The 27,983-nt window shown below is 44.6% G+C and overlaps 10 protein-coding genes across 10 annotated transcripts; 5 read left to right on the top strand and 5 right to left on the bottom strand.

Moving 5' to 3' along the window:
- Positions 1-150: 150 nt before the first annotated feature.
- On the bottom strand, positions 151-2,352 carry EAE97_010937 (uncharacterized protein; the record flags this gene model as incomplete). Its single annotated transcript, XM_038881452.1, has 1 exon — positions 151-2,352. One exon carries the CDS (start codon positions 2,350-2,352, stop codon positions 151-153), a length of 2,202 nt encoding a protein of 733 aa, XP_038727611.1.
- Positions 2,353-4,115: 1,763 nt separating this feature from the next.
- Positions 4,116-5,522, top strand: EAE97_010936 (uncharacterized protein; the record flags this gene model as incomplete). The annotated part of the gene is made up of 4 exons (XM_038881451.1): positions 4,116-4,386; positions 4,443-4,539; positions 4,595-4,783; positions 4,835-5,522. 4 exons carry the CDS (start codon positions 4,116-4,118, stop codon positions 5,520-5,522), a joined length of 1,245 nt encoding a protein of 414 aa, XP_038727610.1.
- A 749-nt stretch (positions 5,523-6,271) lies between these two features.
- EAE97_010935 (uncharacterized protein) lies at positions 6,272-7,757 on the bottom strand. The gene is made up of 4 exons (XM_038881450.1): positions 7,380-7,757; positions 7,284-7,312; positions 6,577-7,174; positions 6,272-6,431 (listed from the first exon to the last, which is right to left on the bottom strand). The coding sequence occupies exons 1-4, from the start codon at positions 7,470-7,472 to the stop codon at positions 6,357-6,359; spliced, it is 795 nt and encodes a 264-aa protein (XP_038727609.1). The 5' UTR covers positions 7,473-7,757; the 3' UTR covers positions 6,272-6,356.
- A 611-nt stretch (positions 7,758-8,368) lies between these two features.
- EAE97_010934 (uncharacterized protein) lies at positions 8,369-8,650 on the bottom strand (the record flags this gene model as incomplete). Its single annotated transcript, XM_038881449.1, has 1 exon — positions 8,369-8,650. One exon carries the CDS (start codon positions 8,648-8,650, stop codon positions 8,369-8,371), a length of 282 nt encoding a protein of 93 aa, XP_038727608.1.
- Positions 8,651-10,284: 1,634 nt separating this feature from the next.
- Positions 10,285-12,259, top strand: EAE97_010933 (uncharacterized protein). The gene is made up of 6 exons (XM_038881448.1): positions 10,285-10,784; positions 10,968-11,064; positions 11,147-11,226; positions 11,337-11,390; positions 11,571-11,700; positions 11,780-12,259. Coding segments are annotated over exons 5-6 (273 nt in total). The 5' UTR covers positions 10,285-10,784; positions 10,968-11,064; positions 11,147-11,226; positions 11,337-11,390; positions 11,571-11,698; the 3' UTR covers positions 12,051-12,259.
- Positions 12,260-12,750: 491 nt separating this feature from the next.
- On the bottom strand, positions 12,751-15,504 carry EAE97_010932 (uncharacterized protein; the record flags this gene model as incomplete). Its single annotated transcript, XM_038881447.1, has 5 exons — positions 12,751-12,837; positions 12,922-14,934; positions 14,992-15,066; positions 15,126-15,238; positions 15,297-15,504. The coding sequence occupies 5 exons, from the start codon at positions 15,502-15,504 to the stop codon at positions 12,751-12,753; spliced, it is 2,496 nt and encodes an 831-aa protein (XP_038727606.1).
- Positions 15,505-15,794: 290 nt separating this feature from the next.
- Positions 15,795-21,419, top strand: EAE97_010931 (uncharacterized protein; the record flags this gene model as incomplete). Its single annotated transcript, XM_038881446.1, has 3 exons — positions 15,795-17,076; positions 17,132-17,636; positions 17,701-21,419. The coding sequence occupies exons 1-3, from the start codon at positions 16,210-16,212 to the stop codon at positions 21,417-21,419; spliced, it is 5,091 nt and encodes a 1,696-aa protein (XP_038727605.1). The 5' UTR covers positions 15,795-16,209.
- A 949-nt stretch (positions 21,420-22,368) lies between these two features.
- On the top strand, positions 22,369-22,692 carry EAE97_010930 (uncharacterized protein; the record flags this gene model as incomplete). The annotated part of the gene is made up of 1 exon (XM_038881445.1): positions 22,369-22,692. The coding sequence occupies one exon, from the start codon at positions 22,369-22,371 to the stop codon at positions 22,690-22,692; it is 324 nt and encodes a 107-aa protein (XP_038727604.1).
- A 1,887-nt stretch (positions 22,693-24,579) lies between these two features.
- EAE97_010929 (uncharacterized protein) lies at positions 24,580-25,182 on the bottom strand (the record flags this gene model as incomplete). The annotated part of the gene is made up of 1 exon (XM_038881444.1): positions 24,580-25,182. The coding sequence occupies one exon, from the start codon at positions 25,180-25,182 to the stop codon at positions 24,580-24,582; it is 603 nt and encodes a 200-aa protein (XP_038727603.1).
- Positions 25,183-26,444: 1,262 nt separating this feature from the next.
- EAE97_010928 (uncharacterized protein) lies at positions 26,445-27,486 on the top strand (the record flags this gene model as incomplete). Its single annotated transcript, XM_038881443.1, has 4 exons — positions 26,445-26,493; positions 26,540-26,790; positions 26,876-27,158; positions 27,227-27,486. 4 exons carry the CDS (start codon positions 26,445-26,447, stop codon positions 27,484-27,486), a joined length of 843 nt encoding a protein of 280 aa, XP_038727602.1.
- Between the last annotated feature and the right edge of the window lie 497 nt (positions 27,487-27,983).

Here is a 27,983-nt window from a genome sequence, read left to right as displayed (position 1 = left end):
CCATAAACTTGACCACATGGCGTCTTACCCATCTAAACGATGAAAGGTTTGATGGCATGCGTATCGTTTCTGTGAATTTGACAGAATGGAACTGTAAACCACCACTTCCAGCATCATCTCATGAGAATCTCTAACATCAATCGATCATCCTCACTCATCCTCTGGGCCGAATCCAAACCAAATTTCATCCTTAGGAATACCTCCCTTCTCCAATTCCTTGACATTCGCTTGACACAGTTTTTGGTTCTCCTCCGGAATCTGCATCTTCATGACTTCATCAACTCGATCCATGAATTGCATAGCCATGCCCGCTTCTCCATGCCACATCATATGACAATGAAACGCCCATACTCCTGGATTATCCGCCACGAATCGAAGAGCTAGCCATCCGAATCCTTCTACAGTTGCTACATCCCTTCTAATTAAATTGTCTAACGCATGCTCATGGCCTGGCAATGTACCACGACCTTCTGGTTGAAGGTGTAGAGCTTGATACCCGGGGAAGTCACCGTGTCCTTGGCCAAGAATCCAGACTTTATGACCGTGTAAATGCATAGGGTGGTTTCCTTCGTCGAAGTTTCGGATGATTATATCAACGACTTTGACTCCGGAATGCTGAATCAAATAGTCATTTTCCTGGTTATAAGATATCGAGTTTACGCCATTGGTCTGGGCCATGGATGTAAATGATTCGTTCATGGTTGAGAAACCATCGATTGTACGATGGAGTGTTGGTTGATGAACTTGAGGGCGGAAAGTAGAGCTATTGAGATAGCCTCGCTGGAGACGCCAATAATGTCTTTCAAGATTTACGCGGATGAAATAGCTATGATCTGCTATTTGCGGGGCAGGTTCAAAGGAGGTGGGTATGAAACTGGTGGTGTTCATGTCTTTGCACCATGTTTCGATTGGCTTCTTCCACTCTTGAGAAGTTGGCTTAGAGGCCATGGTTTGAGGTGTATCTCTATCGGTGTAACGGATGACGGCTCGAACTTCATCAGCTCCATTGGCTGGTAGACTGGGTTCTTTCCAGCAATGAGTTACCATTCTTGCTCTGAGCCAAAATGCATCCGTCGAGTTGCGATTTGTATTCACAATCATACTGTAGCGTTGTGCAGGACTGATCATCATGCGGGTATCGTATGATGGCATGATGTCCGTTCCATCAACTTCAGTGATGGCAAACTCGTGCTCGTCCAAGCCGACTTGAAACCAAGCGAATGCGCCAGTATTGATAAATCTTAGTCGATGATTTTCATTGGCGGCTAAATCGAATGAAGGGAGAATTGCTGTCGAGTTGTCACATGTTCGATGTGGTAGAACGGAACAGTCTACGCTGTTAAGTCCATTAATTAGTGCTCCGTCAGGAATCGGCGAGGCTTCACTATCAGGCTCAAGGTTTTTCATCGTGAGCCCACTACTCAACTCATGATAATAATCTTGGAGCATGATTACCCGATCTGTAGAATATGAGATTGGCTGTAAAGTCTTCTCTTTCTTAGAATGGATAATCAGTGGCCCGTATAGCCCATCAGAAATTTGTACAGCTTGATGTCCATGGTAGTAATAGGTGCCAGATTGACCCGTGACGTTGAACTGATATCGAAATTTATTGCCTGGTGCAATAGGACATTGTGTTATGCCTGTAGTACCATCCATATGGTTGGTTCCATTTTGAAAGATGCCATGAAAATGTATAGATGTAGCGTTGACGGCTTGATTGTCAACATCAATAATTATAACATCTCCCTCATTACATTCGATCATTGGACCAGGAAATTGCGAGTTAATGGTGATCATTGGTCGAAAAACACCGTCTGGATTTGCCTCGATATCTTTGATGGTCCAGTGATATGTACGAACTTTTGGGGAAGCATCAAAATCCCAATTCGGATTCAATTCGTAGTCACTTGCTGACCTACGGAAGCCGCTGGATGTTGGATTCGGATAGTCAATCACTGTGTTACCTTTAGAGGTGATATACGATGCAATCTTCCACATTGTGAGGATAGTTGCTATCGCTGTCGAAAATGATAGAAATACCACCCAAGGAGTTCTTAGATGCCATTTTGTTTCGAATTCAGGCTCTAGTGTTCGTTTACCCTTTCGATTTCCGCTTGACAACAATCCATCTTGATCTCCATAATCATCATCTCTCCCTTGCATTTCAACATCATCCAACTTCTCGCTTGACTCTAAAGATCTATGGGGTGATACGCTGTTTCTCTTATTCGACAACAGTCTCATTTTTTGATGTCCATAATCATCTTTTTCTCCCCTGACCTCCTGCATTTCAACATCATCAAGACTATCGTTGGATCCTGAGGATCGCTCGTCGGTAAAGACAGACATTGCTGGATCTTCAAACAAATTCTCATCAATCTTGTTCGTGATGTTGCTGAGATGCTACAAATTTGTCAAGCATTCCAAGCCTGGGAAATTCCAACCTCAAAGCAATGACGTTTCCCTCTTCAACTAAATGAATTAAAGTATGGTTGATGTGACGAAGTTGATTAAGACGATGTCATCTTTCTTGTCTGCCGAATGGCATGAGAATGACCAGACTGTTTTTGACGACAAATGGTTCAAGTATTGGAAAACAATGTCGTCAATATACAACGTAAAGTTAAAAGCGGACTTCAGAGCCGGATTAGATCAGTATATTGAGTCCTCAAAGTTAGCAGTTCAACCAAATTCGGATTGGCCATACACTGGATGCACGTGTCTCGGGATCGGAGGGAAGATCACTTGCGTTTGCACGCTTTAGATAATGATTACTGCGATCAATTACTCGTGGATTATACTCGTAGAACAACTAAAGAAGTAAAATGATGATCCATTGAATTGATTGCCAATAAATTATTGGAGTGGCATCTAGATTCCTTTCACCCCTCTTTGTTATCCGTCATGTTCTCCAATAGGATGATGCATTTTCCCCACGGGACTGCGAGATAAGCATTTCTTAGGTTTGGATGTCAGGTTTTAGCGGGATATGCCTCGGCTCGCTAGGCCGAAAGAGGTAATCGAGCTAATCAACTAAGCACCTACCATTTTAGCTACATGAACGAACGTTAAGTCTAACCACGAAATAGTTTAGTAGATACCACTTTCATTAAGTTCCATACTACATAGATACTAGGGAATAATATTCTCCGTCAGACTTGTGCTAATCACCTAGATAGTAGGTACCAGGGGAAGGGCGTGGGAAAACTCTTCATTCTAGCTAACCTTTCGAGCCTTTCCAATGTGAGTTTGACCTGACAACATCAGACGAGACAAAAGCTGATGGATTGTATGATGCCGGGTGCTAAGGAGCTCATAGATGACGACAAGTGTTTGCTTGTACTCTACTATCTCCTATACTGCGCAGTTCCAGTTGCTAATGAGTACATCATGTGTGGTATTTATTATCAATTGAAGATCGATGGTTGGCTACTCTTCTCCCCCCCAAGAAATCTTGTTCGACAGGGGTACTTTTGGTACTACTATCCATTGGCACTTTGCAGTAGATAGATACTCCGCATAACAACTAACAAGTGCGAAGGGTCATCGCCTCTCCCCGCTCTTCCGAGAGATCGCGGCACAATGTCATCCTTGTCACCCTACAAACTGCAGTATCTGCGTGCTCGTGCATGTATTCTATGGCCAGGAATGAAAGTACTGGATAAATCGGATATGCTCAATTCTTGATGAGGCAGGTCAAAAAGATGCATCAATATATGACTTCCATCCAATATCATCTCAACTTACCAACATCTGGAATCTCATAGGTTGAAAGATTTCTAACGGGATGTCCAGCTATAGCCCTTTTTACACCGCAGATATGGCTTTACTGACCTTCCTCTTTACTTTACCCTTTGTCCGAGGTTGTTGATTTACTAGTTACGATCTACCAGGGTGCTAGTTATATACATAGTGTTGGTCCATTCCCAGCATCTTGGATTTGGTAATTAGCTTGAAAACTTCGATAGTTCCAAGGAGTGATGTTGAGATATTTCATGGGAAGTTTAGCCTGGATTTAGTGATTCCAGTAGTCAGCTTTAAAGCAATAAAGATCTCACAATCTCCCACTTCTTTTCAAATCTTCAGAGTCAAGAAAATCCAAAGTTATCAAGATGCATCAAAGTACTCTCCGAAATACTGTGGTTTGGGCCCTGATCACAGTGGGGCTTGCAGCTACGATCTCCAAGAGAGATGAAGAGCCTGAAAACACTATTGCTGATGGACACATTTCTCACCCTACAGCATTCGGCCATAAGGCTGTTCTCCACGCCCAACAGTATGCATCACACAGAAGTCCTACCAGTTGCGTCAAGGGAGAGGTGTTCGATCGAGTTTTTAACATCTGGTTTGAGAATACTGATTACGAGACTGCTATTGCAGACCGTAAGTTGCCCTTTCCCAGAAGAGAAATAATAACATGTGTACTGATATCTATACAGCAAACTTCAAATACTTCGCAGAGATGGGTATTACATTGACAAACTACCTAGCGGTAACACATCCAAGTGAACCAAATTACCTCGCATCCAGTGCAGGGTGAGTTTGAATTCTATACTAGATTATCCGGTCACAATGACTTACATTGATGCAGTGATTATTTCGGTCTCGATGGTGACCCATTTACTACTGTTCCTACCAACGTTTCCTCTATAGTCGATCTCCTCGAAGACAAGGGAATCACTTGGGCTGAGTACCAGGAAGATATGCCATATACTGGTTTTCAAGGTATGGAGTGGCGCAACGAAGTGACCGGTGCCGATGCATATGTTCGCAAGCACAAGTAAGTTTGATCAAATCACCAAAACATTCCAGTATATTGACATCAACCTAGCCCTGAAGTCCTCTTCAACAATGTCGTTAACAAGCCCGAACGTCTTCAATTGATCAAGAACCAGACCTTATTCCACCAAGATGTTGCTGCAAACACACTGCCCCAATGGATCTTCTTTACCCCCAACATGACCTCCGACGCTCACGATAGCTCCGTCACCGTCGCAGGCGAGTATCTCTACAACCTCCTTAACCCCCTCCTTACCAATCCTCACTTCATGAACAACACTCTTGTCGTCATCACCTTCGATGAAAACGAGGTCTACTCCCGTCAAAATCGTGTTCTTACTATCCTCCTCGGTGACGTCGTTCCGAAGCACCTCCACAACACCACCGACGACACTTACTACAACCATTACTCTAAAATCTCCACCGTCGAAGCCAACTGGGGACTCCACACCCTTGGTCGCTACGACGTTGGCGCTAATGTCTTCAAGTTCATTGCCGAGAAGACCGGCGACAAGCTTCGCAGCTGGACTCACGGCCTCCTCGAGACCCGCTACTTCAACCACAGTTATCCTGGTTTCCTTGCCGCGTCAGTTGGATGGGCACCCCAGCCCGTGCCAAACACCAAGTTGGTGGTTAATAAGCGAACCGTCTTGCCTGCTATCAAGAAGTACTGGGGAGGACAGGATGCGGATTCCAAGTATCAAGGACAGTTGGAGATCCCTGATGGATACAACCACTAAATCGCTATACCAAGGCGCTACTTGTGTGGAGTAAAGGCGAAGGAATTACTACTAGTAAAAACTAATTTGTTGCACCATCTCAAACCTTTCTAATCACACATTTGATTTTGCTATTTGATTTTTGTTTAATTGATTTTGCAATTCTTTCGGTGCCACGTAAGGGGGAAAAGGTTGGAGTACACACTTTGATTTCAAAACCCATTTCGCGCTACCTGAGGATTAAAAAGGTTGGAATATAGTTTGTTGGTTACGTTGCTATTGATATTTTCACGGGGGCGTATGGAGAACGGTGTATAGGCCAGGCTGGGTATAAAATGTATAGTAAGAGTCGATCTGGGAATTGGGTGAAGAGTAAGAGGTTCTTTAGGCTTTTAGGATGTCTTTGATTCGGCCACTCGATTGGTGCCAAAAAAATAGAAAAAATAGATGAGAAAACCCCAAAATCATTGTTGTTACTATTGCTCTGGTGATGTGATGTGATCTTCATACACTTTGAAAGCTTTCTGGGAACCTTGGAATTATAGTGCCTTGTCCTTGCGCAAATCAAGGAAAAAATACGCGATGGATGATTGAAGTGAGCTTTACTATGAAGCTTGCCAAGAGTTGACGATGCATTCCACTGGGAAGGATCATGAGTTGTCTGTTTATCAACTTTTTCTGTCCAGAATACACTAAGATCGTTTCGAAATCATGAATTATAAGCTTGAGTTCTCACGTAATGCAGATCACAGTGTAGCAATTCATGAAATCATGCGCAAAAAATGTCTTTAATAGGGTATATCTCCTGGTTTTTCCTAGTGTCCGATATTATCAAATTCCCAACCTTCTCCTTTTCTACGCCGCTGCTGCTGGTTTAGCAACACTATATGCAGTGAAGAAATCTGGATCATTTGCTGCTTCTTCTTTGACCTGTAATGTATTTAGTTAGAAATGGATTTCACCAATATGTAAGCTGAGTATCTAGGAATCTGGATACCGGACATGAGCAATACCGGGACATATTGCTCGAGTCCGGTTTCTACCCCAGAACAAAATTATATAGGGAAGAACTTACAATATCCAGACCTCCAACAAGTTCTCCATCCATCCATAATTGTGGGAAAGTAGGCCAATCCGCAAATTCCTTCAGACCCTGCCTTACCTCATCATCGGCCAAAATATTAAAGAATCCATATTTCACCGATTTTTCTCTCAATAAAGCAACGAGTTGACGGGAAAAACCGCATTGGGGTGCGGAAGGTGTTCCTTTCATGAATAACATCACAGGAGCTGCCTTTACAAGATTGGATAAGCGAGCGTGGAGATCTTCTTTAGACATTGGCTCTTCGGATTCGGTAGAAGTGGTAGGTGCGGTTGCTGATGGCGCGGTAGAGGCATGGTTTATACTGGGGACGGGCTTGGCAGGTGTACCGTTTGTGGAGGAGGAGGGGGAGTTGGCGTGTTTTTCAATGGCATTGCGGACTTTGGTGGCGTCGCTGCCGGAGACGGTCTCGAGGACTACATTGTTGCGGGTGAGGACGAGGTATGGGACCGCGGTTACGTCAAAAGCATCGGAGACGGAAATTACTTCTTCAGCATTCATGGAAACCCACGAGGTGGTTGGGGGTGTCGTTGGGGGATAGGATAGCGCGAGGGTACGGAGGACGGTTGTCCTAGTGTGAGAATCAGTAAGGTTGTCTAAAAATGTGGGCAACTGAAAGAAACTGGAGCGAAGCTAAAGTAGAAGAGGGGTTGATGACGATGGATCCGGGGAAGTCTTACATTTGCGCGCATGGTGCTGCCCATGGTGCCTAGTATTTGTCGCATTAGTCAAGGTTTGAAGAGGGTGGATGAGGGGCGGTGGATGAAGAAACGTACGTGAAAGTTGATGATCTGCAGAGTCGATGATGGCAGAGATTCAGTGTGCTTCTGCCATTCTTCTTCTGTTGTAATATCGATAAGAGTTGACATCTTGATACTTTTCTCTGTTTGTAGTGGGGTGGATGTTGCTGGTGGGGGGTAGTTTCGTTGCTTTATTTAAGAAATCGTGGGGTGTATAGAGTTTCTCTTGTTCAGTTTACGGAAAGTAGGTAGGTAGGTTGGTATCGAAATGTTAGTCGAATCAATGATGAATAGACGAAGATTTAGTTAAAATAGTTCTGGTTGATGGGTAAGGGAAGTTGCGAGGCCGGAGATATATTTTCTAATCGCTATCAAATGGCTAGCCTCATCGCGTCATCCCAAGCGACAAATTTCTCAATCATTCCATAGAAAAGAGACAATTACAAAAGTGATTAATAATCCAACATAATTGGTTTGTTGTAAGAGCTGCTGTATGGTAATATTATCTTTCCTCATTGCAATTGTTCATATAGTATTGAAATTTAATTGTAGGAGCAACATGGAAAATATGAGATCTAGCACAAAATCCTTTTGCAAGCTAAGTTTGTGTGTTATGCTCCCAATGAGCTTCGTCGGTGGTAATACCCGATGAACTTGTTATCTTGGAAATTTCTCCCGGTGAAGGTGATTCCCACGATAGATTTAACATTTCTACACTCATGGTGATCATCGCCCGGCCTTTCTCCGAGATTATAACAACAAGCTTATATCAATTTCACTTACGTATAAACCAGTCACTACTATGCAGAATACTAAAGCCTCTGGTCTTGATACTACTTGATGCTGATCTTGGTTTCAAGATTTCGAACTATCCACCCTCAGATTTGAGCTAATCTGGGAAAATACACCATCTATGTCAAGACATCATCAACCTCATTTCCATGATTTGGAGGCCTCACAACACATTCCTTGATTCCATACCTTAGTCGAACCAATTTCAAGGTTTACCTAGTTGGTATACCTAGTTAGTATACGCATTCGAAGCTAGCTCGAGATTGTCCTTCTAAATCCTTGTTGCCATGTGGATGATGCGGATGCAATTCGGGCCAAGGTGATTTGATTTTCTCTTCCATTGTTCCGAGTTCCAACTTCCATGTGCCGTCTCCCATGTACCGTCTCCCGAACTTTTTGAATTGACCTGTCTCTGTGATCGCCAACTCATTCTCTTTGTATCGTCCATCCGTTTTAACTTCCGATGGACTTTCCTCGCCTGAGACCAACTTACACTTTCTCTTTCGTGCATCCATGAAATCAGCGGACCTTTCCTTTCTCGAATACTCAAATTTCAAGCGAATGATCTCAATTCGAGTCTTAGCGATCCCGGACAATCCGCTTCAAATCCACATGTCTGGATATATCAAAAATCGTACTGTTTTCGATGTTTCAAATGGCCACGCCTCAACTTGTCGTTGTTCTGGGGGTCAGTGATATACTGATTCCAGCTCACCGTATGTTGCATAGACAAGGCACCGATTAGAGTCCGTGATATTCATGAAAAATAACCCACTTGTCATGTCATTGAATGACCGGACCAAAAGATTGACTCTGCTTTCTGGAGGAAACAGACATTCGCTTGAATGCCTTTAGTAGACAGACAGGAAAATCGAACATGTAAAAGAATATTTTCTGATACATAATACTGCTAACAATCATTGTGGTATAGATATGAACTTCCAATGCTCAACGACTGCATAAATCTGAAGGCCCTGGCAAGAAGAATAGAGCAGCTTTTGACAAGCGTTGCTCTGCACATGAAATGGATATCGCAAAACTGTGGCCCACTTTGACATCGTCACCCACCAACACAACAAAAGCCAAAGGTTAAAAAAATACAACAGTAAGGATTCGCTGATGGTCACCCACTCAATTACTGATTTACCGATTTGAGTCTTGAGTATGGCAGAGCGGACGGGATGCCCTAGTTTTCTCAGTCTATGGTCGTATGTGGAAGATTGAGAGGGAATTTGATTCATATACCACAGTCTGGAGGTCTTCAGAGTGTCCTGCTCTTTCACTCTGACTACTATGAAAGCGACTTGTGTCCCTCAAAGTTCTTGTTCGATTTCTGAGGGAATGGAACACATTCTGAGCACTCGGTAGTCGCTGATGTGTTTTCTGCAACGATAATTGTAGAGCAGGTCGTCAGCAACATAGTACACGGCGGCTCTTCTTCGTTTCGTGAATTATTGATACTTTATGTACGAGGTATGAATGACCCGTAAGGTTAAACTAGGACTACCCCAGGACAATCAATATTGAACTAGACCTTCAACGGATAGCGCAAAGCGACATGGATTTTCAGCGATTGCAAAATTAATGTTCGGTTTCCCCAGGTCACTGGTGCTCCACTGCATACCTGCGCGCACACAGCAGGGTGCATATATTGTAGGACAGATACCACAACACTTTGCAGTTGGAGAAGCACAAACTTGCACGCCACGCAGCAATCTTGTGGTATAGATAAAGGGGGGAACGCGAAGCTGCTGGTAACCTGGCAGCTGGAGTGACATCTTGAAGCCAAGTCGGATATGTGACGGATACAGGGGGATGGTCAAAGTGGCTGACAATACTAAAAGTTGTTGCTGCTTTTAATAAGTCAAGGATTATTCTGCAGTATCAATCCCAGTCACAAGATCGGATGATGGAAACGAAGTAAAACCAGCAGCAACGATAAAATAATGGAAGGCTTGAGAAGGTGACGATCGGGGGAAAGGTGGCTGAGGTAGCGTATTAAGCGTATACTAGGACCACTCACGCCCTATAAGGATTAGATTGGGGGATTTGGAAGCAGGGGAAGCTGAACGATCGCTGTTCATAGTATTAAATAGCAAATCTCTTTCAGAAGTTGCATGGAACAATGGCCGTGTTCCGGGTTGGCGCATCAGATGGTAACTGCATTGTACCAAACAAAAGGGCCACAATTGCTGAGCCATGCTGATGAGGTGTTTGATCTGCGCCTTCTTTCTATTTGCATACTGCATATTGAGCCGGTCGAGCCAATCAAAAAGGAAGGACTCGCAGGACTTCAAACTGCGAAATGATTACCTTATAGCTACTGTACGAAGTATGATACAAATGTAAGGTACTGGCTGTACTTTGAAGAGTGTCACCTATAAATCCTATACCCACCCGAGCCATCCTTCTTTGAATGAGACCGTTGACTCGACGACCTAACTCTTTCTCTGATCCAAAACCATCTGGGCAAAATATTAAACTTCACAAGCATTGAAAGCATCAAAAGCCTCAAAGCTTATAATAAGAACAAGAGGAAAAGAGGAAAAGAGGAAGAGAGAGAGAAGGAAAAGAGACCGACTGCCTCGACTGCGTATTCACATCCACTCCAAAATAAAGAAATTCCAAATAACTTGGCGTAATTAATAGGTTAGTGGTATTAATGTTCTATTTCGATATTTTATCACTCGTCAGCGATTAGGTACTAGGCATTTTTATAGCGAGTACAACCCAATTGGTTCCCTCCTTGGCAGTGTCTCGAACGAACATCCTTCCTCCGTTCTACCGATTTTTAGCTCTTATTGATGAATCCAATCTAATCTAACTTTGAAGTTCGGCCTCTCTTCTTTCTCAACGTCAACCTTTTCACTCGCAACGTTTACTTGTATTTGTTTTTTTTATCAATCAATCGCATCAATCACCTCTCTCCGTAAGTTTGCGCATTTCTTCCGACACAGCTTCAACCTGTACGAAACGAATACTGACCAGAGACTCTGTCCTCCTCATTATAGATAATAACACAATGTCAAACCAAGGTTACTACAACAATCAACAACCCCAATACGGTGGTCAACCTCAATATCCTCCCAATGTATGTTTTCGCCTATATTGTCACCATCATATCGATCTCCTTGCGATCTCTTGGATAATCTTGGCACATGGAATGGAAGAAGAAGAAGCTGACTTTGATGTGATACATAGGCTTATGGAGGACCACCACCACAACAAGGCTACTATCAACAAGGCCCTCCACCTGTGAGTACATTTGCATATCCTTATTCAACACACTGTTCTGTATAATGCGATGACTGTAATTCCTCGATACCTCAGCGCCGTCGCAATGCCGAGAAACACCGGAATAGCTTCACCGTCGCATGATACAATGCAATGTACCTCACATCTAAAAGTACTTTGAACTAATAATTATCTCTTCAGCAACAAATGCAATATCAACAACAACCTCCTCCAAAGAGTTCCGGTGGTGGACAAGGTTGTCTCGGTGCTTGTTTTGCAGCCCTCTGTTGTTGTTGCGTAATGGAAGAAGGATGTGAGCTCTGTGTTGAATGTATGTTATTCCCTATACCCTTCTACTCTTACTTACCACGCCACACTCTCATAACAACCCACTTACCCTTTCCTCGCAGGTGCCGAATGTTGTTAGAGCAAGTTGCTGCCAAACCCACGCATTCTCCGCCACTATTTATCCATATAAACGCCATCTCGAAATTGCCTAATCCACTGGCGCCTCAGCACATCTCCATCTCCAGTATCGCGATTCAATCGAATAGATCGACGGCCTTATACTTGCCCATAATGTTTTCCCTTCTCGCAAGCCAGCAACGATACAACGCCCTCCCGAAGTCCCAACTCGTTCTCCACAATCAAATCACCTTGTTCATAGATTCATATGATTGAAGTAACAAATTCGGCTTTCCCACGCATTTTCCTTCGTCTCACATATCCAGTTCTCTCATGTTCTTACAGGTCTGCGTCTCTTTTCAAATGGATCACAGACTTTCTGCTTCCAGCTAGTTTTTAGGGTGGTTGGTTGGTTAAGATAAGATAATGAATGACTTTTATTTAATAATTTATGCGCTATAACTTGGTTCTGTGTGATGTCTGAATATGTGTGATTTGAATAATTTCATTTTTGTGCTTTGCTACTTGTGGTTGTCACAATGTGAACGCCACCGTGAATGGCAAATACATAGAAGGATCTGAGAGGTATTCAAGATTGCAGCAACTGGAAGTCCTCCTTAAGCTCAATGGATTGGTAAACGAGGAATACTTGACCACTTTACCGAGAGACAAAGACAAATGAATATGTGTAATCGAATTCACGCAATGTTAGGCAGCGACATCGAGGAAAGAATGTTCAATTCTCTTCTTATATCTTATAGAGACCAAGAACACCGTCATTTCGCTTTTTTTCTGCTTCACTAGTTGTAGTTAACTGCCTAGAAAAACCATTCATGCCACCCTCATCTACAAAATCTCCTGAATTTTTATAATGTTGAATCAGTTTCAACTACATCACAAGTGCCCCTCCCAAAGACGTCAGTCGCTTCATGTGCATTCGCACTTCCCTTAAATTTATTCCAACCAATGTAGATACTTATTGGTCAAGTTCTACATAGTTTGCTGGGAAGAGACCAGAGTGTCCTTTGAAGTGACCGAACCACCAATCATCATCCGGGAATTCCTATCGACTGGGTTAGTAATCGTTCTTGAATGCGTTGAGAAAGAAAGGGGGAGTGAAGGAGGTGAGCATATAAGCGAAACATACCAAATCAGTGACTGTAGCACCTTCTGGGAAACTCAATTCATTATCCTCAGCAGCCTCATAGTCGTATAATGTAGTAGCCGTAGGACCAGCAGCGTGAGCAGGTGCGGCTGCTGGAGCTGCTGGAGCTGGAGCATGTGCAGGTGCAGGTGGTTCTGGCTCATCGTAATGGCTTGGAGCTGGAGCTGGTGCCGACTCTCCTTCATCTTCTACGAGTTCTACATAGTTGCTTGGGAAGAGACCACTTTCGCCCTTTGAATTGGTGCCCATCCACCAATCATCATCGACCATTTCAATGTTGATGACGTATTCGCCTTCAACCAATTCCAACTCATTATCTTCAGCCTTCTCGTAGTCGTATTGAATCAATGCGCGTTTACCGCTAGCAGCGGATGCTTCATTGACGGCAGGAGCGCTGTGTCCAAATGTTTCGGCTGCCACAGCTGCTGCGGCGCCACGGGCAGGGTCATATCCAGCAGGTTCCTCGGTGAGATCTTTCTCTTGGGGAACGTGTTCGATGGCCTGCTCAAGAGTTGGATGGTCATGAAGTTCCTCCGGCGCTTCCATTTCCTCAGGTTCTCGTCCACGTGCTACTGGCATAGCAATACGAACGGGAGATGGCTCGCGTTCTGGTTCCTCTTCTGGTTCTGGTGTAGGACTGCGGGGAACTGGGGGAGGCGCGGGAATGTTTGGTCTGCTGTATTTCTCCTCCTCGGACTCAACAGGTGGAGGACGGGTTGGAAGTCCAGGCATTGGAACTGCACCAGGCCTACTGGAGGCATTGATAGGTGGAGGTGGCGGAGATTGGTCTCGGTCTCCAGTGATTGATCGTGGCATTGCTGGTGCGCCCATTGGTGCTTGTCCTCCCTTGAATCGGTCCCGGATGGCATTGATACCTCCAGCTGGAGAATCTGGTACCACTTGCTCCGCTTCTGCTTCGCCGGTTTTCTGTTGGTCGATGCTGCCTGTAGCAGATTGCCCAGTGGGATTGGTAGCAACAGGAGCCCAAGATTTGCCAGTATATCCACTCTTCCATTGTCCTCCTCCACTTGGCTGGCTTGCAATGGGCGATGCTACGCTCTGGGGAGGAGCATCGCCAGCAGCACTCAGTCCTCTTTGTCGAGCTTTCTTCTCTGCCCAGATTTGAGCAGGAGTTTTACCACCCTCGTCAGCAAATGTTCGACTGGCTGCACCGATTGGAGCAGATGCTGCCGGGGCTGCTGGCGACTGAATTCCAAAACTTCCTGGAGTTGGGGCTTTTGTTCCAGCGAAACTGCTGGCAGTGGATCCAAACCTGTTCGCGACCTTTGGTTTTGGTAGAGTTGTGAGACGCTCTGATTGAGTGAAAGCCGCGGACCTATCCGCAAGAGACTTTGGTGGTTCATCACTGCTTGGGGCGGGCGAGCCTGTAGCGGCAGGTGAAACCGCCCTGGGACCGTCGTCGCCAGGCTTTTGAGCTTTGGCTCGGATCGCGGCAATATCCACTTTGCCGACTGGTTCGTATGCCCCCTTAACTATCGTTGGTCGATCATCACCACTGCTTTTAGCTTGAGCACGTAGTGCTGCAATGTCTACCTTTCCGATTGGTTGATAACCCCCTTTGACAACATCAGGAGCAGATCCACTGTCTGCTCCACTGTCATTGCTGGATCTTGAAGCGGTTGGCTGTTTGGTAAGCTCTGCCATATTAACTTTTGTGGGTTTGTATGCGGGCTGGACCTTTTCAAGTTGTGTCCTGGTGATTTGTGGCGCATCTGCGCCCCATCCATCTCCGTCTACGTTGTCATTCTGACTTGTCCTTGATCTTGAACCTGCCAATGGATTGAACCCCGATACACCGCCCGACCGTGTAGGAGTGAACACTGGTTTAGAAGCTGTTGGGGGACGAGGACCAGAGGAAGGCGGTGGTGCTGAGCCTGAGGAATATTTCGCGCCCGATGCATCTGCTACTTTTTGAACAATACTTTCTGGTGCCAAGTCGGATTCCGATCGAGCAGTTATTTGAACATGATAGCCCTAGATAAATTTATAAGTATGAATAAATGTGAGACAATCAGATAAATGAGTACGAACGTGAAGAATCTTGGAGACTGCTGCAAGGTGGCTTGTGAAATAGCCTTTTGTTCTTTCCGGAACACCTTCACCGCACTATAGGTTATGTTAGGACCTCCTTTCATTTCAACACTCATTTCAATTGTATGACTGACCCATCCAATAAGTACGTATTTCGGAAGTGTTGTATTGGGATCTTTGACTTTGACAAATGCGAATTGAACTCGTCCTTCCGAGAAATCCTCGATTAAGTCGATGAGTTCTCCCTCTGGATTTCAAACCATTAGACGATTTGCTTGGATTCAACAACAATAATGCAAACATACCTCCAGTGCTTTGAACCTTTAGCACACTCTCCTTTCCACCACTATCTTGTTGAAAAGCATTTACCAGAGGAGCTGACACTGAAAACAAAGCCCACTGTCCATAAGTCGGGCTGGACGCCGCAGCTCCAGAGGGTGCAGAAGAATTGACCACTCCAGTATATGATGATTTAATAGAAGGGCCATTCGTGGATGTATTGAGAGTTGCCATATTGGCAATAGTTTTAGAGGTGGGTTTAAATAAGAGTTAAATGGTTTGAGGGAAAATGAAAAGGAGTGAGAGGTTGAATGTTTGGAGTATTGTATTGATTGGTTTGTGCTCGGCTTGTTCAAGCTGTCGTTATGTTATGTCATGTTTCAACAATCAATAATGGCTGGAACAACAAGCGGGCATCTTTTTGACCGCCACTAGAATCTGATTTCGGGTTAACCAACCATAAATCGGCCGCCTCACTTTTTCTTAATTATGTATGCTTCACTTATCTTACACCCACCCACTCACTACAATTGAAAGATTATAAGATAAAATATCAGGAGCGCAACATATTTGAGGAAAGGTTCATTTTTCACTTCATCATTTTATTCAAGATATTCGACTATACCTCCATTTCATATTTGTGGTAACATCAAGTTTTATCCCTGCCTTTCTATCAAATGACGGTCGCATAGCTTATCCATAGCTTGCTCCTGTCTCGAATGAGACTGTAATTCTTCCTTTTGGACCCAAATTCTCATAGGATACCATTCTCGACAAACGTCTGTTCCTCCTAATCGGTCGCATAGTTATCAGTATATTGATCTTGGTCATTGCGATTTGAAATCAAATCCGCAAAGTGTTTGACAAGTGTTAATTTCCTATTCTCTCTTTTGACTTGATACATTCCAATACGAACCAAGGAATTGACCTTGGTTCAGAATGGATACTCCAGGCAGCGATATACCTTCTGGGAGCACAGGTATATCTACTACAGACACATCTACTGCGACATCTCCCAAGCCTACTATTTCAAACGTCAACCCAGACGCAGGATCTTTCAATAGCCATATTATTTCGATTGTTGAGAACGACGACTCAGCCTCAGATGTTTCGATGTCCGCAGATTCTGAGGATGGAGATGAAGATACCTTGGATAAGCTGGCCATACAATCCAACTCAAAGGCCCAAATTCCGGAAAAAACTAATTGTCCCATGTTGCAGTCCTCCCAGCCGGAAACTTCCAGGAAGCGGAAATATTCAGAATCCAGAGAGGATTGTACAAATGGCCACATTGAAAATACAAAGGTCCTTGAGGAAATGCGCAAACGTCTAAAGCCAGATGAGATACAGGACCATTGGAGAAGTGAGGGCCAATTACATTTAAATCGGTCTGTTCTGCCAGCTGAAATTTGGCATCACATTTTCACTTTCACTGCTCCTAAAACTTTGGGTAACTTGTTACAAGTAAACAAGGCTTTCAATAAATATCTTGATCCTTCATCAGATAGCACCATTGTTCCCCTTTCCAAATCTTCTGTTCAGGTATTAAAGCCAGATGCCATCTGGCGAGCCTCTAGACGTTTTTTTCAGCCTCTCATGCCTGTTCCTTTAGTTGGACAAACCGAACTTGATATGTGGAGATTGTGTTGCTCCGATTCCTGTCAGTTCTGTAGCAAGAAAAATTCAATTACCAATATTGTTCAATCAGACCAATGGCATCTGGGTCCAGGGGAAAATGGAGTCATTCCCATCTGGCCTTTCGCAGTGAGATCATGTGGAATTTGTCTTCTACAACATGCTATTAAGGTATAGTCTCACGTTTCTTTTAGTTTGCACCTGGGGCTCACTAATTCGTGCCCAGGAGATTGATGTATTGCTGTCTTCATCAGTTCCGTCACCGCTGATGCCGGCCTTGCCATTCGTATTTCTCACAAATGAGTTACATGTCATTCCAGCAACAGCATTGCAGAATAACCAACCACCGTCACCTACTCAAATTACGAAATACTACCTCAAAAAGCATATTGAAGAAATCAAAGATGAATTTGAATCTGTCAAAGCTATGGGCTCAGCAACGATAGAGGAATGGCTCAAAGGTCTAGAAGATCGTGGTAAAGAACGACGCAACGATTCGGCCCGGTGGGAAAGATGGGAGGCCAATGGCGGGATTGTTCGGATCAAAACACCAGATCATCATGATCCCTCAAAACAGATACCTGCAGCAATTACTTCAAACACTGATTTTATCTCCACAAAAGGGCAACAAGTATTGATAAATAGTGGACTAAAATTGCCAAACCATACGCCTGACACACATTCATTACCCCAGATTCCCAAATCATTGCCTGCGATACACACTTCTTTCCGTAAGTTTCTCTTCGCTAATCATGCTATTCATGTATACTGTGGAAACTGACTATATGGCCATAGCGGCGAACATCCCGGTACCGCGGTACGACTCGCCCTCACAGAGTATTTATTCTGCATATACACCTCGGTCAAACTTACAGCCAAAACATGAAAGGACCAAGGAGGAAGTTGCCGATCTGAAAGCAACACGAAGGGCTGAAATTGAACGAAGATCTTTATTGTTAGATCCTCCACTGACAGCAAATGTTCTAGCCCATATGAGTTCATTCCAGGCCGCTATACAGATAATTCAACCTTTGAATGATGGTGCCTGGGAAGTTTTGAAGCCCCGATTACTATCACAGAGAGAAGAAGCCGAGCAACGAGAAAATGACCGGATCACTCAATTCCAAGTAGTTGAGGAGCGCCATTTCAAGGATATCCAAGCCAAACCGGAATACAAGGAAGCCATTGATAGAGAATGGGATGATGCCCAGGCCCCACTCCGGGCTCGGATTGGTGCATATGCCGATGAAACAATTCGTTCTGGCTGGAATGGTGGTGACAAAGTGACCAAAGAATCTAGTCCTAAATTTGCCGCGGACGTCCTGATCTACGTCAGAAAACGGTTCTACGCTGAGATCGCCAAGGATGATGCTGCAGTGCGGGCAACAGGCCAAGAGCCACCATCAGATCCTCCATTAGGACCATACACTCGCAAGCTAACTTTGGAAAATATGAAATGGGTATTTGATACAAAGATAAAACCTCACACTGAACAATATAACAAGGACCTTTTTCTTTGCAATGTCTGCGACAACAATTTTAAGTATTATGGTTTCGAGGGCGTTGTTCAGCATTTTGCTGCCAAGCATACCACTTCGCTCAGTTTTGGTAGCATAGTAGTACATTGGAAATCAGAATGGCCAGAATATCCACCGTTTTGTCCAGATCCTATTGCCCGGGTTAGAACTGTCTTTCCTAATTTTCCTGGGCCTAGTACCACCGCTCCCTACTCCGGTTCCGCTCCCTCTATCCCGCCGCATAGTGGTTATGCTGGATATCAGCAGCTTGCCTCGGCTGCACTGAACCCCAATGTTTATCAGGATCCATACTATGGCCATTCCCAGTATGGAGACCAAAATGTAGCCCCCCAGCCAGGTCCGTATGCACCGCAACAAATGTACCAAGATCCGAATCAAGGCTATTCCCAATATACAGCACAACCATTGTCTGCCATAACCACAGGATACAGCGACCATGTTCAAAACTACCCACAATCCAATTATGGAGGTCCCTACTCTACACCGACTCAGCCAGGCTATACGTCTTTACCCCCTAACCAGATGTATCCTACTCCAATACCGGATACCAATGTCCAACAGTCATATATTTCCCACAACGCCCAGCATCTCACCTCGTACAGTCAGCCACCAGTTTACACCAATGGTACTTACTCACAAATACCAGCGTCCGCGCCGCAGCAAGCACAACCTCGTGCTTCTTCGTTACCACAAAAGACCGAGGAGTACAAAGCCCACCTTCGGCAGCTTGGTCATGACGCTAGGTCTATTTGGGACTCGATAACTGGCGTGAAAGATGTTCCCGGCAGCGTAAAGGCACACACAATCCTCTTTCACCTATTGAAAAGATTTCGCTCCAAGTTTGGGCAGGATCCACCACTCTCGATGATAGTTGATGGATTGTCCAATAACAAGGACATGCGACCTGTCCGAAATATTAATGGGCTTTTGTGCCGAGCTTGTGTACTAGGCATGGCAGGTTCTGTTACTTCTTCAAAGCCCGATAGGAAACATTTTTCATTTCCCCAACTTACCATCCACTTCCGCACGATACACGAGGAAGGAGTGCCTTCGAACCTTATAGGTCACTTCCCAGATTGGACAAAAGACATGGTCGAGCTTCCCGATCAGGCGAAAATTTCTTCACTTGCAACTGCCCCAGGAATGGAAGCTCGAAAGCTTGAGATCTTTTTAGAAGCGCTCCCAGAGATTGCTGCGACTCCACCACCGAAAAAGGACACGATGTCTCAGCGAACTTCATCGTGGCAACCAAAAGCCGAGACTCTAGATCAAGAAACGTCTATTTGGCAGCAGGTGCCATATGTCAGTCAGGGCATAACTGTACCCCTTGCGCCCTCGCAAGATAATCATGAAAAATACTATGCCACTGTTGCAGACACTCGAACTCCTGATACCGAGTCGGTTTCTGTTACTTACAATAATAACCCGTATGATCCACGGCACCCTCGCGATGCGCAAAAACGACAATCATCACGTAACCCCGCATCGATCGCCATTTCATCTCGTCATGAACAAGATGGCCAATCAATCCACGATGAAATTGTTGATATTCGCCGACCCACCAAGTCTACATCACCTTTCGTATCTTATGCCAGACCCGAAGAAACTCATAGCCGGCGTACCGCTCGTGATGAAGCCCCAATCTACTTGGATAGAAATATTAGGTACCGAGAAGCAAACAACGCAGAACACAAACCTCGCTACGAACGAACCATCAAAAGCTACGATGATTTAGCCACCCCAATTCGAGAGTATGGAGCCGCAAACTCTCAATCGCATACACTAAATCGACAGGACCAAGCACCACCCAACACCTCTAGTGTTGCGAGAAACTCGTTAGAAACTCAGTACAGGCCATTGGAGAACACAACATCTCAACAAACCCGTATCTTCGATGTCGTAGCTCAGATCTCTCAGCAGGCACAGCAAGCACGTGGAAAACAAACTCCCGCTCGTGAAGGGCCTGCTGAGCTCGGGTCCGAAGACGGTGAGTTGCAAAGAGATACAATTGCGCATGCCAATCATAAGCGGTCGTTAGATGAAGCGACCAATGAAACGGAACGGTTTCTTGGCAGCTTGCAGCCCGAAAAGCGTTCCGATGCGGTCAGTCAAAAAGTTCAGCAGCCTATGCGGCATAGAGAGGATTACATCCAGCCAAAATGGGAAGCAGAACGCGCCGATGGTGTGCGCCAGAGACGCCCCCTGTCATCAGAACCACAGCAGCGTTTTCGAGAAGTATATAATGATGGTCTAGCCGTGTCCGGTCGACCTATACATGTCCCTAGTGAGCAGGGGTCCTACAATGGGTACTATACACAAGAGCGCCCTCCTCAAGCTCGACAGATTCGAGCTTATGCTACGAACGATCATTATATGGATCCTGTTTCTGGGCAATCCTTTGCACGAGAGCGTTCTCCCGAAATTATTGATCGACGATACCCGAGCAATGTAATTCATCGTGATGAGAGACAGGGAAGTCATGGTGCTCATCGCACTCCGAGCAGATATGCTCGATATGAGAGTGTCAGATTAGACAATGACCGAGCACGTTCAAGGTCACCAGTATACGTTAAGGCGGGCGCACAAGCTGGACAGTATGCCGAACGCAGTCCAGACCCCCATATTTCTCGGCAAGAGCCCATCTATCGCATGCGGACACCAAAAGAAGAAATTATCTATGAAAGGGCACCACGCCAGGAGTACTATCGTGTTTATGCCGATGAGCCTCGACCTCGACAAGCTTATGAATATATCCAGTACGATTCTCAAGGTCCTTATATCATACATAGACCTGCCCGCCGGGAACATGAAACAATTTATGCGGCATACGAGGGCGAGTCGCTTTCGAGGCAACCTCTTTACGAAGCGCGCCCAACTGTTGGACATACAGATCCTGCTTATTATGAAGAGTACGATCCTCGCCATCCAGAGCCGCCTCCTGCAGCCGCAGAAGCTCGCGAGGTTAGATACCAGTAACTGATGTTTTTCTTTGGGGGTCGAGGCTTTATATTACGATTGTAACAACATGCTCTGCAAGGTTGGTCTGGTGTGAATTTTGCATTTTCCGCGTTCTACAACTTTTATGTTTTTTGCACTTCTTCCTCGTCGAAGATCATTTATTGGCTGGTAAATCATTTCTCATTTTTGTGTATCACCATTCATTTTCTTTTGTTGTAACAATCATCGTGTACAACAATTTAGTTCTCCGTGGTTCAGATTGCTCTGAAAGCAACCTCCTACCTGAAAGGCAGATTATAGGCGTAGGGCGTTTATACTTCTGGCATGGTCAGATTTCTTAGAGGGGAAAGGGATGAATCATGAACTCTTTATCATGTTGTACTTTTATGAAAAGCATTGTATTGGTAGGCAAAGTAATACATATTCTGAAAGAGAACTATTGATTCTATTGATTCTATCTTTCCACCCTAGTACTGTCACTGTGATCTTCCGGTATTGTGATATCACAGCACAATTATTCAAGCCAGGTATTAATTATCCCATTCTAAATTTACTACAAGGATGAATTCTAATGAGGTGGCGTGATAAACAGATTCACCATCACGCTCCAAACATGAAGTGACTTGACTCTGACTCCTAGTGAGTGACACATTGTCCTTTTCAAGCGTACACAATCTTACTATTATATTCCTTCTTTTCTACTCTGTAATCATTGCAAATCTACATCTCGTTGCCAACATCATAATTTCACATCTTCTTTTCAACTGTTAAACATACATCTTCTTCCGGAAAGCACATCATCACATCAAACCTTATACCAGCCAACACGTTACTCTCAAGCACCGAAAATCAAGCCTGTCAAATCTTCCCACTTTCGAGATAGTCATAGGACCAACAAACAAACTCTCACATCCCCTTGGACTTTCAATTTTCCAAAACATAAGTCCGAACAAATCGGACCACGTAAATGAAAGCTCTCTGGTGGGTGGCCATTGCCCTCGCCCTTCGTTCCTTATTCGGTTCATCCCACGGTTCATCCAGAGATCAGGATCGCCCCGCAAGTAGGGGCAGACGTTATGATTCTCGGAGACGAAGAGAAAGAACGAGGAGTAGTAAGCGATATGAATATGACGGAGATGCGGGAGATTTCGAGAGATTGAGTGGATTAGGCGAGACTCTTCTCGATCTTCTTGGAACTGAAACGAAGAGCAAGAAAAGAACGGAGAGAAGAAGGGGAAGTGAAAGTGGAGGGCAGGGGGGCAGGAGGAGGAGAGGTAGTTTTGCTTACTAGGTGGCGGGGATTGTTGATAGGGAGTTCGGAGTTGGTCGCGTCTATTACCCTTCACCGTTTATACATCTGATTCCTAAGCTCTTCTTGAAGAAATACCGGAAAGACGGGTATAGACCACGCGTCACGAAAGGGCCTAGGAGAATTTTTTGTTATGCAAAGGCTTTGCCTCAAATGTAGATAGTGGAATAAAAAGGAAAATTTGTCATAGAAATTTGTGTTTTGCTCTTCATACTTCTCCCAGCCTTTCTAGTCAGTTATCACTATATCGCCTGTTAAGCTTAATTGGGGTTTCAATATTGCGCACTGCAGTCGGACAGTCAGAACTCTCAACATTTGAAAGTAATACAATGTCTGGGATGGATTCTATCCTTGGAACTATTGGAATGATTTCATCAAATTCAGGCAAGGAAAGCCTCTGATCGTCGGGCTGCAATCTAGCCTTTTTGATACTTTGAGACTCCAAACCCAAAAGACCCAGAAGGGGCAGTTCATTCAAAAATGAAACTTATGATGGGGTTCTATGAGTCATGATTCCCCGCATGGATCTGCACGAATTAATAATATCACAATGTACACTAAGCATCGTAAGGTTTATATCAGTCTGGGAAATCTTAAACGATCAAAGTTAGAGTTTGGAGCTTAAAATACTTGGTTGCAGAGATCTCTTGATATGTCATGCCAGCCTAGCGTTCGCACAAATATATATATCTTGCAATATTTGTTCGGTATAGATGCTGTTGAAAATTGCATATTTCTTCATTTGACGTCCAATGTTCGATATGTATCTATACATCTACAGGATAATACAAGAAACATCATCAATCTCAACTTCTGTAATCACCAAACCGATCACCAATCACTGCTCCATCATTGTCATCTCCCATAATGACTTCTGCTCCTCTATCTGAATGCGTAAATATATGCGCAGTATTCAGATGCTCACCTTCATGGGCTCATACCTTCAACGTTGTGTTCCTTATTATCTTTGTCACTCTCATGTCATCGCTTCTCATCATGGGAGCAATAGCAGGCTACAAAGATATCATGGAGGAACGTCAACGATTCCCACCCCCCAATCCAAACGACACGGAAGAAGGACGCGATGCACGCCGAAGAATCTGGGAGAGAATCGAGAAGCGAGATTCTGCCCGCCTACGTGACTACGAATCTCTCGCTATACAAGTAGAGTATTGCGCTAAAGATGTGGATAAAGATGATGTTTATTACGTAGATCTTGTGGAACAAGCGAGGGCGCTGAATTATACCATAAAGAGCATAAAGAATGAGATTAAAATGCGATACAAATCAAAAGATTCTGGAATATATAAATTAAGATAGCCTGGCCAGATGAGTGGGCTTCCTAGTATCTCATGGCTAGGAGTATCATATGCTGAATTTATTTCATAACGTTGCTAAGGGTATCGATATTTTCACACAAACCTTACTGCTTCTGCTTGGGACCATCACAAATGCCGAGCTCTCTAGCCAGTAGATCAACCAAGAGACTACCAACTCGGGACGCCTTCGCTTGACGGGGATCTTATTGATCAATCAGATAATCAGGATTCCTGAAATCTGATCAAATGTTCACATTCGTTTTCCAATACAAAAGCAAATCAATCATTCATCAAGGTATATTGTACGGACCATATTGGCGCTCTGAGTTGGTAGTTACTCGACTACGGCACTATATCCGCCTCACTATTATCCTTTACGATATTGACATCTTGTTACGGACGATATGAGGCATGCAAGTTGGTCTGCCTAAAAGTTCTAAAGCTGCGGCAACTTGTAAAAAGAGGCAGTTCTGTACAAGCTTTCATGTGGTATTAATCGCGAGTAACTTTGTGTCAACTTTCGTCAAAGTCTCCGTTTCAGTGGCCCGAGTCAAGTACTTCCACTCTTCATTTCCTCCCAATCCTCTTTGCTGAACCTGTATTCAAGTTCTTTTCCTTCACTCTTTACCCGCTTCCACTTCGCCATCCCCATCCGGTCAACCAGTCCTTGGAACGGCGTATTCACCGCCAATGTCTCCAAAAGTGCCTCCTCACATCCAACGCCCTCCGCCTCCACCGTTCGGAATGCAAAGTCCAACGTGGCCTGCAACGCTTCCCGCCCGTACCCCTTCCTCCACTCAGAGCTGTCAATCAGAACACCCAGATCCGCAATTCGCTTACCCTGGGCGTCCGTGGTGACCGCATTGATGCCGGCGAAGCCGATGACGTCATCCGCAGGTGGTGAAGCTGATCCCGTTTCTGTTGTTGAGCGTTGGGTTATGACTAGAAAGTATGCTTTCCCACTAGCGCGTAGGTCATTCCATTTGGCGATTCGGCGTTGGTATTCTTCTATCGTTGGGTTGCTTGGCGTGTGCGGCTCATTTTGGTTGTTGAGTGGGTTAGCAAAAAGGGCTGTGATGGGGGCAGCATCTGAAGGGACAGCGGGACGAAGGATAAGATTTCTAGTGCAGAGATGGGGATTTGGAGAAGACATCTTGCGACAAAAAGCGTTGATTACTATCAGTAACTCAGATGAAGATCACGGGTGATTAAGGGAACAGCACAGGCTACGGTGTAGGTAGTTCCTGGTTATGTTGTGTCTCAGGATCAAGAAGATAGGAAAATTAGGAGCAGAAGGACGGAGTTAAATACTGGGAGGACGACTCGTTGGTGAGTCATCTAGATGTACAGATGCAGAGAGATAAGCGATGTCTGCTTATATAATTACGTGAATCCTGTATTCCGACAAAAAATATGGAATGCGGGAGGTACATGTGGTTTGAAATCTCTGTATTTTGTGAGATAGATGAAGAATAGAGGAAGACCATCGTGGATGGCGGCAGTATCTATGATCTGAAGATTTGGGATGCCAGTGCACTTTACAATCTGGATTATACATAGCGCATCGTATGAGGCCTGGATCGTAGAGGAAGCAGAGAGCAAAGACCAACTTTGAGAAGGGCTTTTGAACAGTTTGCCAATCCAAATTTTGCTTTGGGATATTGATAAAAGAGACCTACTAATGCTACGAGAGCTACCCAATCATTCCATCAAAGCCTAAGGCTTGTTGTATTTCCGGAAGAGAGAATCCGTGCCCATAATCTCAATAAAATCGCAACAGTTGGAATAAATATCATCACAACCGAGAATGCATGAACTCCGGGTCCCAAATTCTGCTTGAGCATATCTGGGGACAATTGAGATGGCGAGGTCGTGATGTGATGATCCCTGCACTCTTGTAAATAAGAAACGTGACAGTGCAAGTTCTAGAAAGATTTCAATATGTATCCAGTGGTTTAAAGTAGCTTGAAAAGGGTAGGATTACCATACCAAGATAGTATGTACTTATGTGACTAAAAGCTATAAGGAAACTTTCTATGAAGAATTCTTTACCATACTTCAATTTAACAGGGTCATGGTTATGCAATATTAATTAGGTCTGAGGTTTTCATCAACCTTATAGCAGCTTGAACTGATGTAGCTCAAAAGGCTGCATATGGTCAGTATCCTAGGACCCCCCCACGTAAGAATCTTAGTTTTTCTTCGGAAATATTACCAATTCCGGTGGCTGCATATGCCCGCAAATGGCTCATGGGGCACAGTAGCGCACCAGTTTGTATACGCTGAGTGAATTTTGTCTGCACAGTTCAGCTCAAATAAAGTCAGGAAACCTGAGAACAGGGTGAAAGTAAAACGGAAGTCAAATCTAAAACCAGGAACAAACCTCACCTACCTGAAAACCCCTCCAAAGTTGCAATGGGTGCCATCAAACTAGACGGAGGAGTTGCAATCATCACCGGTGTGAGTCTAACCGAATCACTTTAGACTGCTTTTGCTAACACGATAACCAGGCTGGGTCGGGAATTGGGAAAGAGACTGGTTCACCTTCGCCGAAGCTGGAGCATCGGCTATTGTTTTTGCGGATATTGACGAAGCCAAAATCAAGGAGGCCGTCGAAGAGAGCAAGAAGCTTGCTACAGATCCCAAATTTCAAGCTCTTGCCATAGGAGTAGATGTAACAAAGGCAGAGAGCGTTCAGTCTTTGATTAAGGCTGCCATCGAAGCCTTCGGTCGGGCTGACTATTGTGTCAACAGTGCAGGTGTAAGTAAATAGCGGTCAAAAGAGCCATGATAGTTGACTTAGCTCCTGAGTGGTGATTTTTGCTAACAATAGACTATTTTACTAGATTGACGTTGATGTCTACATTCAGTTCAATGATAGCGTCGAGGCTACCTATGATAAGGTAATGGATATAAATGCAAAAGGAGCCTACCTGGTTACTCGAGCCGCTTCCAAACAAATGGCATCTCAAGAGCCCCGAGTCGTTGCTGCGACTAGAGGCAGAGAGAGGAACTTGGGACGTGGTTCGATCGTCAATGTCAGATCGGCTTTGTCATACGGCGCCGTCTCATACAAAGTTGGATATGTGACCTCTAAACATGCGTTGCTAGGTATTACCAAGGCTTCTGGTAAGTAGACCTGCATATCACCAGGTCTTTGAATTACGTTGGAGATAATGCCTGATTCTTTATCATAGCCGTTGAAGCTGGCCCGGCAGGCGTACGTGTAAACCTGGTCTGTCCCAGCTGGGTAGCAACATCTATGTTCACAGAAGAGTGTAACAGAGCTCCTCCCACAGCGGAATTTATCAAAGCTGCAGTATCGACTGGAAGACCTGCCGAGGCTGGGGAAGTCGCAGAAGGAATTAGCTTCCTGTGTAGCTCTGCCGCGACCTACATTAACGGCGTGGGCTTGCTCATTGATGCGGGCTTAACATTGACTGTGCACTTAGGATAAATATAACTCGGTTTTCACTTTCAAAGACTAGCCTAGCAGAGCAGTGTTGGACGGTGGCTGTGCATTTCTAGAGATGGAAAGCAACGTTCGTTAAAACCAAGAAAGCTTGTATCAAACTCGAGATGGCGATAAATGTCAGAATGTTCGTTTGCGTTGCGTATACCTACGAATGAGAGTAGCAGCAATCCTTACGCAGGAACCATTAGTTTTATATGATTGATTGGATGGGGAATACCCACTAAACACAGTTCGTTTCCATGCGCAAGCCTGAATATGACCGTCATTAAGGTGTCCGACCCTAAGCCAAAATTTCTCAAGCTTACAGTACCCCGCGACTAACGGCTTAGAACGAAGAAAGAGTGGGGAGTTCAGCGGCTAATCATGCCTGCTCGAGCGTGAAGTTCAAAATAAGCTGTTCATATTACGCTAACTTAAACCGGACTAGGTTAATAGCATGACCTTTGGATCTCGTCACAGCGAAATAACAGGCGGGAATT

Source organism: Botrytis byssoidea (assembly GCF_014898295.1).
Source record: "Botrytis byssoidea strain MUCL 94 chromosome Unknown BBYS_032, whole genome shotgun sequence".
NCBI classification, from domain to species: Eukaryota; Fungi; Ascomycota; class Leotiomycetes; order Helotiales; family Sclerotiniaceae; genus Botrytis; species Botrytis byssoidea.
Note: the sequence above shows the minus strand (reverse complement) of the source record. Positions and strands in the feature narration are given on the sequence as shown.